Source organism: Sesamum indicum, linkage group LG12 (assembly GCF_000512975.1).
Source record: "Sesamum indicum cultivar Zhongzhi No. 13 linkage group LG12, S_indicum_v1.0, whole genome shotgun sequence".
Lineage (NCBI taxonomy): Eukaryota > Viridiplantae > Streptophyta > Magnoliopsida > Lamiales > Pedaliaceae > Sesamum > Sesamum indicum.
In genome coordinates this window covers 78,557-92,538 of record NC_026156.1, presented here as the reverse complement: position 1 = coordinate 92,538, position 13,982 = coordinate 78,557, and the positions used below count along the sequence as shown (strand labels likewise).

At 35.8% G+C, this 13,982-nt stretch overlaps 1 protein-coding gene across 1 annotated transcript; it reads right to left on the bottom strand.

Annotated features, from left to right (window-relative positions):
- On the bottom strand, positions 401–853 carry LOC105174756. Its single transcript, XM_011096945.2, has one exon. The coding sequence runs from the start codon at positions 837–839 to the stop codon at positions 564–566; it is 276 nt and encodes a 91-aa protein (XP_011095247.1). The 5' UTR covers positions 840–853; the 3' UTR covers positions 401–563.

Genomic DNA, 13,982 nt, shown 5'->3' with positions numbered 1-13,982 from the left:
TCTCACTGTGAGATCGACTGGTTGAACTAAGACGAAAGTCGGACATAATGATAAAAGTTAAATTGCAGCTTTGGGGTATGCGCGGTTTGTATAAGTGGTGACGATGATCGATCATCTTATGGGAAAAATCCATAAATTTGATACTTTTTGTTAATTATTAAGCATCTGAACTTTGAGGTTACCTTAAAATATTCAAAATTTATTGTATAATTGGTTCAAGTTCGATCAAATTGAGTATGAGTTAGAGTTTCTCAGCACTTCCCCTTCCCAGTATCTTACCAAAATGGTCGATCTGATCAAGGAACATCTCTGCAGTAGTGGATTTTCAAACTCATGACAACATTTATTGTCCAAAAATCAAGCTCCTGTGGGTAGAGAGAGTGAGAGAGTGGAGAGAGAATTATCCACAAAACTTGATTAATTAATTCATGCAGGTTATAATACAGAATGAATCAAAATCCTCTCATAGTATTACAAAACATGGAGAGAGAGAGAGAGAGAGAGAGAGAGAGAGAGAGAGAGCTGAGCGGCGGCCGATGAGTTCACATACACTGATGAATAAATCACCTGTAAGATTTTAGAATAGTCCCACAAAAACTACACATGATGGCCTTCCACGACTTGCAATAAAATGGGATGTAGCAAAACCTGGTCAGCGTTCTCATATCCGCCACCGTGGCTCCATGGCGGCACCGCGAGCACATCCCCGCCACCGGCTTGCTCCGCCGCACCACGCTCTTCTGGTCCACCAGAAAACAGAAGCAAACCATATATGAAAGAGAGAGAGAGAGAGAGGCCCTATTCCTTTTTCCTTCTTCACCACTTTGGCTCAGAAGCATAAAAGGCTTGTGGGTTCAACTTACTACATTTACAGACATATGCTCCATACTTATACTTTTATTTCCACTATTTTTAAATTATTCCAATCTTTTCGCCACGTGGCAAAATTAAATTATTTGACCTTTACTAACTGGAATTTTATTTTATTTAAATAAAATATGTATTTTGTAGTATAGTATATGTACAATATCTAAGCTGCAGAATGACAGATTCTTGCTACGCGTGTAGAGAGTTCCTATTTGGATGGAAAAACCTGTGAACTTTCAGAAGAGTTTGGGGGTCGATTGCCACGTGTGCAATGGGTTAGTTGGGTAATTAAGTATTATCTTTAATGACAAGATATGTGTCTTTTTCTTACAGTTTCTCCATTATCTTATCTTAACCTTGTCTCAGTGAAACAACACCTTACAAAATTTTCCCTATCATTTATTATCATAGTTGAAAGCAAAAACTTGTAGTCAATAATAATTTTTACGATTGCACAATAATTATTAATTATTATTTTTACAAGTAAAATCAAGATATTTATCATATTTGAAAATTATTGTAAGCATTTTGGTTATAAGTAAAATCATAAAAAATATTGATCAAACATGATCAAAAGTGTTACATAGTGCGTTTTGTTGTCTTTTGTAAAGATAGATGGAGAAAAATAAAACTAAATAAGTATGTGTTTGTATGTTCGAATTTGTGTTTTAGAGATAATTTAAAATAAATGTTGTATTTTTTATATTGTGTTTTAAGATACAAAAATCACTGTTCATTATCAAATCATATTTCTTTTATATATTTATATATAAAAATTATATGTTCATTATCAAATTATTTTTTTTATATTATATTTCTATATATATTCGTGTGTATATATATTACATATACAAAGCCAAAACAAAATTTCACACAAATAAAAGTGTAATAAAAAGCAGACAAACATTATGTGTATTTTGGCCTATTTTGAAGACAAGCCAAAAACAACACCAAACACAATGCTTCACATTGATTTTGTTTTATTGTAATAAATAATATTAATTTATAATAATTTTTAATCGACAATAATTTATAATATTTGAAATAATCAACTTTTTATAGTGGTCGATATTCTCCTTTTTTATTACAAATTTTGTATATTTTACACAATATGTATATAAACGTTCCACTTGAAAAATATTTTATAATATGAATATTAAATACAAAACATATTTGTAATTAATGAATTTTTCTAATAGTCACAATTCATTATATTATTCGATATATATAACATTAAAAATTAATTTACTACATCAAAAATTTAAATTAATAAATATATGTAAACGAGATAAAAAAATACAAAGATTTACTACTAAATATACATATACGTATATTATTGTGATTCGAAATTGGGATGCTAGAAAGAAGGAAGTTAGATATTGCTATTATAGTAGAATGCAATGTACGGCAGACCTAAAATGTATATTGCCGCTTCTATGAATCCAACACCAACAGTCCCATGACAATAAATGCATATCTTAGTTACAAAATTATAGCATGGCATCTTTATGGGCAACCTTTCATAATTTGATTAATTCATCGATGAAACCGAAGTTGGAACATCAATCTATGTCCGATCGGAAATTCAAGTTCGACATAGGGATTTTTTTTTATTAGTTCAAAATTCAGTACGTCGAAATGACATATTAAATATTGAACCGACTAGTTCAATTTGATTTGGTCTGATATCGAACAGATCAATTTTTTTTAAAGAAAATCCTATGATACTATAATTTTAACTTTAAATTATATATATACATATGCAAATACAAGGAGTTTAGCCATGGAAGAGCAACAAGAACTCATAATTTGTGGAAGTAGAATTGTTTTGGCTGAAGAAAAATTACAGAAGAAAACGATGGTTTGTGATTTAAATACAGAGACTAATTAACTGCTGCTAACAAAATAGCTAATAATTTCTAACCAACTATTAACACTAAAAACGTGAAAGAAGCAACTTTACAAAGGTGTTCAAGTACAAAGCGTGGAACATAAAATACGAGAATGCGCGTTTTCCTTGTTGGGCTTCTTCAAGCAGAACAGAGAAGAGAGAGCTGTGAACTTGTGCTGCTACCCATACTCGTGACAATTTATAATATAATTGATATATTTAGTTACATCAATCAATCCACAATATTAAATTAATTTTTATATATTGTTGACAATCCAATCATTCATATTTTGAAAATATTTTATAATTATGGGGTCTCAGATAAAGTAGACATGGTGTGAGTCTTGTGGTTTATTTCTATCACAATTGTAGTTGTTAAAAATCAATTATGTAATAAAATTCAAACCTCAACTGTACGCATGGAAGTAATTTTGCGGAAAAGCGCCAAATTGAAGTAAGAAAATCGCATTTATGAGTGTTATTGGGTGATGGCATGTGATAGGGGTATGGATCATCTACCTAACACCACGTGTTCTCATAACTTGATCATGTGATAACACTTTTTCCTTGTACATTGTTTGTCTTGTGGATATTCCCAAAGAAAAGGAACAAAAAGAGACTATTAAAAGAAAGAGATAACATATTGTCATTTAGGGCCTAAATTTTCATTAAAAATCAAGTGCCAAACATAGTGTTAAGTTGTTAACATCTGAACCCACAGGCTGGGATGGACAATTGAAAACTATGGATGAATAAGGGATTTAACGGTGATACTTTCTTCCTGTGAGGGTCAAGTTACGACGTTAAGTCCTTAAAGCAATTCGGAAATTGTCTCTGTTCATTCTTTATTTAAAAAAAAAAATGAAAAGAAAAAGAAATAGAGACAAACAGTTGTAGTGTTTTTTTATTTCATTCACAGTCATATCTTATCACTTTGTAATTAGTCAACGACCGCAGATGCGTAATGTCAATGTAATGAAAGCAAGTCGGTAAGAATATAGACAATCAAACCATACATTCAGGAGTATCAAAGGGTAGGATAAAATTTTACTCAAACTTATGACTTAATTCTAAGATTCAAATCCAAACTCAATAAATATTATTAGATTCAGGCCTAGAATTATTAAAAAAATATAAATTGCGTTTGGATTGGTTCTCTACCCATCAATATCCATGATCTATGTATCCAATTTGAATCCAAAATATATGTTTATTTTTGTTTCTAATTCAATTGGATTATTATTTATCGTTAATTTATCTTTAAGTGAACCAATCTAATAAACTTAAGACATCATATCATTATTTAGCGTAATTATACATTAACAATAAATAATTAAATAATTAGTTATATAAGTATATGACCATGCTAGATATGTTTTTCAATATCTTGATAGGCAACAATGTTTGCTTGAAGAGTTGAAGTGATAAAATTGAATTTTAAAACATATGTAGATTTAATATTTTCATAAGATTATTTTGTAAACGATATAATAAATGATATGTTATTTGAAAAAAATTATTTAAAAAAAAGCAGTAAATTTGTGAATTAGTCTAAATAATTCTGAACTTATCGATAAATTATGGGTGAAAATAAAAAACAAAAAGAAAGAAATTTAATTTGATTATTATGATTTACATAAAATATGTGTCAGAAAAAAAAAGGTACGAGTCTGCCGAACCTGACCACTAAATCAGATCAAATCGTTTTCCAGATCCATAGTTTCTTGAGCTCTCTTTCTCATTCTCAGATCTTAGCTGTAGACGTGTTGTAACTGTAACCATAGCCACACTCACACATCAACGGAAAAATTGGGAGAGAAAAAAAAAAAAAAAAGAAGAAGAACTGATGCCAAACAGCAGCAAGAACCCTCCCAGCGACATCACGAAGCAAGGATCGAACCGAAGAGCCATCTGGATGACTACTGGAACCAGAAGCACACAGAGTATTAGGTGCTATTCCGCCGCAAAAGTGATTTCTCGTACAAGGCGAATGAGGAGGAGAAAAGGAACTACAGTTAGTGAAAGCTCCAAACACATGACCACCGGTGAGGAGGAGGAAGCCGAAGATACTCCGGCCGGTGATGGGGACGGCGGGGAGGTTGGAGAGGAGACTGTCGTAGGCTTAGGAGGTGTGTTTTATGGTGAACAGCAGCTTCTTGGGTCTGAAATTGAAAAAATGCCTTCTTCTAATCCGCCGGCAGCAGCAGTTCTTCTGGGTGGCCGCCGCGTTGGAGGTACAGAAGCAACTAACCTGAACGAAAAACGAGGCGACTTGACCACGAAAAGTGGAGTTTTCAGAGCACCGCCATTGTTGCTCCTTGGAGATTCTTCAAGCTCCATTAATGGCGGACGAAGAGCTCGCGAGTTTAATATGACTCAGTTTCTTAGCCTTGCGTATAGAGTTGTGGATGATGGCGATGATGTCTCAATGGAGGCTTTGGAAGCGCTAAAATCACGATGGGAAGAGAGGTATGGCAATGGCGGAAATCAGACAACACAAACAGAGACTGAAACGCGAGGGGTGGCTACGACGTTTGGAACTCCACCCGCGACGACTGAGAGGGCAAACGGCGCTAATGCTGAAACTGGTTCACCGGCGCTTGGAAAAACTGACGAAACTCTGGGGCAGCTGTGCGAAGGCTTTTTCGGAAACAAAAGCGATGAAATAGTAGATGAAACGAGGGAGAAACAGGCTGCTGACATAAGCTTTTTTTGGGAAAAAAAACAGCCTTCTCCCGACGCGGCAAGGAAAATTGGTGATCACGTCCAAACGGGATTGTACGTTGGGAATATCCCATTGTATGCAAGTCCCGAACAAGCGTCATCTGAAGATAAAATTGCGCAAGTTTTCAATAATTCTTCAAGAAAAACTTTAGCGTATGTGGCGCCCACTGTGCAAAATGGCGAGGTGATTGTTCGTCCTTCTTTGGAAATTATTCGGGAAGGATCGAAGCGATGGAAGTCTACGGCAGTTGGATATTTTCTCGGAAAAAAACCTTATTTTCACCATCTGAAAGAATTTGCCACGTCAATATGGCCGGCGTTGCGTGACGTCACTGCTACGGCAAATGGTTTCTTCTTCTTTCAGTTCAAATCAGTCATAGATATGGAAGAAGTAATTGAAGGCGGACCGTGGTTTTTTCAGGGGCAACCGATTGTCCTTCAGAAATGGGAACCAGGAATGGCAATGCGAAAGCTGAAACATACACAAGTCCCCGTGTGGATCAAACTTAGACACCTTCCAGTAGAGTTGTGGACCACGGAAGGATTGAGTACAGTAGCGAGCGGAGTCGGAAAACCGTTGTATCCGGATGCCATAACGAGAGCATGCACGAGACTGGACTTCGCTCGTGTATGCGTCATGCTAGATATCACCTCGACATTACCAAAGCATATCATTATCATGACCCCAAACGAGGGACGAGGGGAAACTCCATGCAAAGTTGATGTCGAATATGAATGGGTTCCACCGAAGTGCAAGAGTTGCATGAGCTTGGGACACTCTATCAAAGATTGTTCGTTGATAAAACCGGCTAAACCCACCAAACCACCGGTGACTATCTATGTACCCAAAGCAGCGGGGCCGCGGGTACCTAGGAGGGAGGAGAACGTTACTAAAGAGTCAAATGTTCTACAACCCGAAACACCTCGGACTTCTTCCTTTATGCAGTTCGAAGAGAGCGAGCCACCAACATTGGACACGCATGCGCCTCCCGCTCGACGTGGAGAGAAGAAACGCGAGGACAAGGGAATCAGTTCACGTTACCATCATTTATGGGGCCAATGAGTTAGCGGACAGACGAGAACTCTGGGACTATATCACTACATTATCCATCCAATGTGTGGATACCCCGTGGTTAGTTGGGGGTGACTTCAATGCTGTTCGGGATCTTAGTGAGGTCTGCGGAGCTTCTGGAGACATAAGGCTAGCAATGGAGGAATTTAATAATTGCATCCAGAACGCAGGATTGCTTCCTTTACCCATGCAGGGGGAATGGTACACATGGCACAATTGCAGTGCAGGCCCCCGGAATCTATGGAAACGGCTGGATAGGATACTTATTAATGACACATGGAACGCTCGCTTCGCCGCTTCATCTTACTCGAGCCTTACACCACGTACCTCGGATCACTCACCGATGGTCCTGTATGGAGACAGACAACAACAGTTGGGAGGTATGTTCCGGTTTGACAATTATCTTACCCGCTCACCAAAATTCATTTCCAGTGTGCAGAGTATATGGCAGCATGAGATAGTTGGAGTACCGATGTACGCGGTGACTCGAAAACTCAAAGCATTAAAACCAGTTTTTCGAGAACAGAGAAGGAATAAGGGAGATTTATCGCACAATGTGCAGTTGGCTAAGGGTTTTCTTGAAGCAGCACAAATCCTAGTTAGCTCGAACAGACAGGAGGATTTGTTCCTACTCCTGGAGCACTGCTGTCGAATGGTCTTGGCAAAAGCGGCGAAGCTCGAGGAAATCATGCTTCGTCAGAGAGCTAAAATGGAGTGGATGAAGGGGGGTGACCAATGTTCCAGAGTGTTCTTCCGCAAGATTGCGCAACGAAGGACAGCGAGGAGAATCTTGCAAATTAACGATGAACATGGAGTTACCCACAGGGAGCAAGAGGCGGTGATTAATGAATTTGTCTCCTTCTACCATAACCTGCTAGGAGGAGAGAGACGTCGGGACATGGTGGATATTAGGTTCCTTAGACCGTGGGCACGACATTTGCTGACAGATGAAGAGGTCAATTCTATCTTATTGCCTTTCACCCCTTCTGATGTTAAACAGGCACTATTTGATATTGCTGAGGATAAAGCGCCTGGGCCTGATGGTTACTCATCAGGGTTCTTTAAAGCTGCATGGCCGATTGTAGGACGGGAGGTGACGAGAGCAGTGTTGGATTTCTTTACTACTGGAAGGCTATTGAAACAAATCAATACCACTTTACTGGCGCTTATACCGAAGGTACACTCCCCAATGGCCGTTAGTGATTTTCGACCCATTTCTTGTTGTAATGTGCTTTATAAGATTATTGCCAAACTTATTGTCCAACGATTGAGTGTGGTTTTGGACAAACTTATTAGCCCCTGCCAAGCGGCGTTTGTGCCTGGCAGAAGTATCGGTGATAATATCATGCTAGCTCAGGAACTTTTTTCGGGATACAACCAGACACGCCTCCCTCCCAGATGTGCACTGAAAGTGGATATTAGAAAGGCGTATGATACGGTTGAGTGGGACTTTCTGTCTGCTGTTTTACAGTTATTTGGGTTCCCTAACATATTTATCAGGTGGATTGAGGAGTGTGTCACTACAGCATCTTTCTCAGTCGGGCTCAATGGAAAACCCCATGGATTCTTCACGGGAGCGAGAGGGCTTCGACAGGGGGATCCTCTTTCGCCGTATTTATTCGTCCTGGTTATGGAGGTGTTACACTTGGGGTTTCTCCAGTTGATTGATCAAGACGAGCTTTTTACGTTTCATTGGAAATGTGAGGCTGCACGGGTGTTCCAACTTGGGTTCGCTGACGATATACTATTATTCAGCAGGGCTAACATCGCTTCTATTGGAGTTTTCAAAACAGGACTAGATCGGTTTGCAGGATGGTCGGGGCTGAAGTTGAACGTCCAAAAGAGTCATCTTATTATTTCACGGTCAGCACAGGGGATGAGGGAAGATATGCTGACTTTACTCGGGTTCCAGGAAGGCCAATTGCCGATGAGGTACCTTGGCCTTCCACTCATATCTTCTAGATTGTCTGCTTCTAATTGTCAACCGTTATTGATAAAAATTGATCAACGTATAGCTGGTTGGGAGGGGCTTCAACTTTCATATGCAGGTAGAGTACAAATTATTAAATCTGTACTCACTTCACTTAGTGTTTATTGGGCTTCTGCATTCATTTTGCCTAAGAAAATCATTAAAGAAATTGAGAAAAGAGTACGAGCTTTTCTATGGAAAGGAACGGGGAATAGTGGATATGCAAAGGTGGCATGGAAAGACGTGTGTCGGCCTGTTGTGGAGGGAGGCCAAGGAATCAGTGATGTTGCAACATTAAATCGGGCATTAATGAGCAAGAAACTTTGTGATGTGATTAGATGCGAGAGGACATCAATTTGGGTGGACTGGTTGTACGCTGGTCGGTTACAAAAAACCTCTGTTTGGATAATACGGGATGATAGGGGTTCGTGGGGTTGGAGGAAATTGCTACGTCTGCGAAGTTTCCTCCGTCCAATGGTGGATTACCGCATTGGGGATGGGACGAGTTTCTATATTTGGCAGGATCCATGGCACCCTCTTGGGCCACTTATTGACAGATTCCCACGCGCTCCGGACCTACTGGGACTTCACTTGTCGACCAAGCTTAGCTCGGTCATTTGTGGAGGCAATTGGCGATGGCCTCCTATCACGGATTTCGAGTGCTTGGATATTACTCATTTACTACCTCCAATCCATGGAGGAGCAGACCGTATTATTTGGAGATTGGACGGCGGTCAACCTTCGACCAAGGCACTTACCAGATTATTTGATCCACCAGGGACGAAAGTAGACTGGGCTTCACTACTTTCGGGCTCCTGTAAAATCCCTCGTCACCTTTTCATTTTATGGATGGCAATTCTCGGCAAACTCCCAACGACGGACAAGCCATGGCTCTCTCATCTCGGTGATTGTGTCTTGTGTGATGGGACGATGGAGACTCATACTCACCTCTTTTTCCAATGCCGATATAGTAGACGGTGTCTTTCCGAGATTCGCAGATTGGTCCGATTTCCATGGCCTAACCGAGATTGGGCAAATGACATTGATTGGGCAGCACGGAAATGGAGGGGCAAGCATATTGTCAACCTTGCTTATAGAGCACTGCTTGCTTCTTGTGTTTATCATATTTGGAGGGAGAGGAACCTGAGGCGATTCGAGCATGAAGAAAGAACATCGACTACTTTGGCTTTCTTGATTGTTAACGATGTTAAGCAGAAGATTCTTAGCATTAATTTAGCTTGTTCAGTTAGCACATGTGCCTTATACAGACTATGGCGTATCCCGTGGTCTGTAACGGGAGAAACCAACTGATAAACACTGTGTTGTACTACTATTCTTCAGTTAATGAAAATTACATTTACCCAAAAAAAAAATCAGATCAAATCTTAAATTACATTCAATAAATTAAATAGGGTCTAATTAAGTATAAATTAATTTATTTGAAGGTCTAAATCTAAATAGGGTAAGGCCTAGATACATACTTCCAAACTCCAATTGTATCAGGATATTTCTTAATTGGTGGAAGACTTGCCATCCTCATATGTGTCATGGAAAATGGAAGTTGGACATAGTTTAGGTTTTTGTTCATTGCACCAAAATTTGACTGTTCATACATACATCATGGGACATTGCAACTTCATTTAATGTATAGTTCCACTCACAGTTAGATTTTATTCAATGCCCATGATTTTTTATACCAAACATATATGTATATATTGCAATAAAAGACTATATACTAACCAAAATGTCTTAATTCCTATTACTCCACTAATATCCTTTTCCTTGTGCCTAAAATTAATGAATACAGGGCTTAAGTTACATATGAGATGGAAAAAAAAAATACAATTTTTCCTATATATATATTAATTATTACGATTGCTAATGATTGAAATTTATAATTACAATTTTCCCTATATATATATATATTAATTATTACGATTGCTAATGATTGAAATTTATAATTATTCATCTAATTTATTTATAGAACAATTATATAGTAAAGCAAGAAGTAAAGATTTAGTAGAAAACTTTTCATTAGTCCCCAACTCCCAGAGATAAATTAGAAATTAATAAATGTTGGGGAATTGATTTATGTGGTCCTATTTTTTGGTAGATGGGGTGAAGGTTGGAGTTGAATTTGGATTTAAACGAGAATTCCGCCATCTTTGAATATTTGTTTGGAAAAATTCATTGTAAACGTTCATGAATATGTAGATTGAACGTCAAATTTTAGTACAAGTCTATGTTGAGTTTGATTTTGATAATGATGATTAAATTGTCCCAATTCTAAAAGTTCCTGCCTTTAATTTAATTCCAGATGAAGGAAGTTGTATCAAGTACAAATTAACTACGACTTCGCAACGGTTATTAGTTGTTGTTTCTTCAAATGTAGCCAAAACATTAGCCCATGGGCAAAACCATGTCAAATATTTTTGTTATGCCTTTTTAGACCATGACAAATATTGATTAATTGTAGTAAATATTTAAATTTTTGCTTTAATTTTGTTTTCTCGTAGTTAATATTATTGATTTATTATGATTTTTAAATTGTAATTATTTATAAGGTAGAGAAGAACCTCACTTTTTTTTTTCTTTTTTTTTTTTTGTAGTGACTCAACAGGCATATTGGGTGGACCAGGGACTTGTCCCTCCAACTCCGACTTGGACTCGGGAATCGCCTCGCCCCAATCCACTACATGTCCAGACAGATCCAACCTATATAACTCACGATTATTTTTTTTTTAATGATTGTGAAAAAAATATTTTCTTGAGTTAATGAATAAAAAATAATTTATGCAATTAATAAATTCGAAACAGTCCAATTTGTTATTGTTCACATGGTGAAGATTTGAAACAAACTATTCTAAAAAAGACAAGAATTATTAATTCACCAACCATAAATTTAAACAAAATTAAAATTTCAACTATTAAACAAATAGCAAGTTGATCATATACAACTACAAATAAACTCCATGCATTTGTCATTGTTCATTTAATTACCGAATTGTTCATTATTAATTATTTAAACACAAACATCATCTTAATTTTAGATCATAATTTTAGAAATAAGCAAAGAGGGAGAAATTTAAAAAATTAAAAACTCAAAATTCCATGATTTAAAAAAATAATAATTGTGCAGGGTTGGGGCCGTCGCAAGACTCAGGACACGTCAAAACCCATTTAATTGGATTCAAACCCACCCTAATTCGGGACGAGCACTTGGGGTGGGTTCGGATTTTATACAGATTCGTCGCCATTCATAGCCTAAAGATAAAGGTCGAAACCAAACTAGTAATTCTTGGACGACTAATGTTGTTGTGATTATGTGAATTTGATAATGTCTTTCTCTCCTAAACGACTATATATTGTTTCTTTACAAACTCATAACATAATGCTTCTATTTGATTTAGATTTACATACTCACATACACCACAATGACTCTAGGAGTCTATCTTTATATATGTCTTTGAAATGGTTTGATTTTTTTATTTTCGACTAATTTATGGGGTATGTCCATTGAATTATTATAGGGATCAAAATTATTGTACAAAAGGCATTGTGAGTGTCAGTTTTGCATTTTTATTTATTACAGCAAAAAAAAAAAAAAGTAGGGCCAACTGCCAAGACAGTGATAGATATAATGAGTAGTATAGAAGTGCTAGAAATAAAACTCGATCCGAATGCAACGTTTCAAGTATGGTTGCAACTTATAGTGAATCCATATGTACGAACAAAAGTAAGTCTTATTTGGTTAATTTGGTCCAATTAATTAAATGAAACTGGTTCCCGTAAATTTATAAAATGAAGTTTCAATGATTTTTCCTTCCTAGAGAGACCTATGTAAGGGCTGGTTTTATTTTTTTTAGGGTAAAATTATATTTTTGGTCCAATAATTTAAGTTAATAGCATTTTTAGTTATATAACTTACTCTATTTATATATTAGTCATTTTTTTTTACGAATTCAGTCTGAATATTTCACATTTCGTCATTTTTGGCAAATTTAATCATGTGCTAATAAAGTGGACCAAATTGTCGACATATGACTAAATTTATCAAAAAATGATCAAATGTAAAATATTCAGGACTGAATTCGTAAAAAAAAAAAAAAGAGAACTAAATGTACAAATAAAATAAGTTTTATGACCAAAAGTACTAACGACCTAAAATTATAAGACCAAAAATATAATTTTATTATTTTTTTATAATACTTCAAATGTCCTTAAAGCCCATGGGCCGTGGTTCCCCATCTCTTTAATTTAATTATAAATATATTTATAATTATATTTTATAAAATTCTAAATTATGTGGAAATTAGTTGATGAAAATTTTCGGACTATAATGGTTTTATTTATGTATTTTTTGTTTTACGTAAATGTTTGTATGTAGAGGCACATTCATTACATGATTATTTCTGGCTAAAAGACAAACGAACATGATATGAATCTTTTGGACATCTACACATGACATAAGTCAAATAATTATTGAACCATCTAATTTATGTATATATATATATAGAGAGAGAGAGGGATTCCTTGTCAAAGTTCCTAATTCATGTCCTTAATATATTGGAAAATCGAAAGGTCCCCACCTCGATTCCGATCTATGTTTTCTTGGCGGGGACCGAAATTGTAATAGATTTCTTAGTTTCTGTTAGTTAAAGACATGAGTAAAAAAGATTTACTCACAAATAATATTTAAAGATATTGAGTATAAAGAAAAATACCAAGACGTCATAATTTATACTATTATAAAATTTTGAATATCAGAATATATTCTTTCATTTATTTTATTCTTTTTTTAAAATGGTTAAAATAGTAATTTTAATATTTTTTTAATAATTTAATAATTATATATTTATTTTTTTTCTCTTCCGTATTCCACGTGGTTTTTTTCTCACAAAGTTTCATGTTTTTAATAAATCCACAGTTTTAATTAATTTTTTCCTCCTCTGTCGCACATGTTTCTTTAATCATAGACTTTTTTCTTTCTTATTCTCACACAAACACAAATTTATTTTTCTTTTCACATCACACCACAAATATTTTTTATATGCTCATGAGAACCGTGCGATGGACCCTATTTAAATTAAAACTAAGACCTCACAACTAAGAGAGTATTCGCAAAGGCTTAAAATAAGCGTTTATCAGTTTGTTGTTGAAAAAAGCTGAAATAGTGAATTAAGTCGTATAAACCAAAGGGATAATTACACTTCCCTCCTCGAGGTTTTGGTGTAATTACATATAAATCCTATATGATTTAAAAAATTACATGTAACACCCCTTAGGTTTGTTTCCATAACAAATAAGCTCACTGTTAGCCAAAATTCACCAAATTTGCTGATATTAACAAAAAAATTAGAAAAAATCTATATTAATCCCTTTGCCTTATACTGACTTATTGCAGGTCAAATATTTTATTTTACGACCAAATTACCCTTCTATGTATTCACACGTCAATG

Coding starts and splice junctions, on each gene's coding strand:
- LOC105174756 (XM_011096945.2), bottom strand. CDS start 839: ATGCTTCTGAGCCAAAGTGGTGAAGAAGGAAAAAGGAATAGGGCCTCT.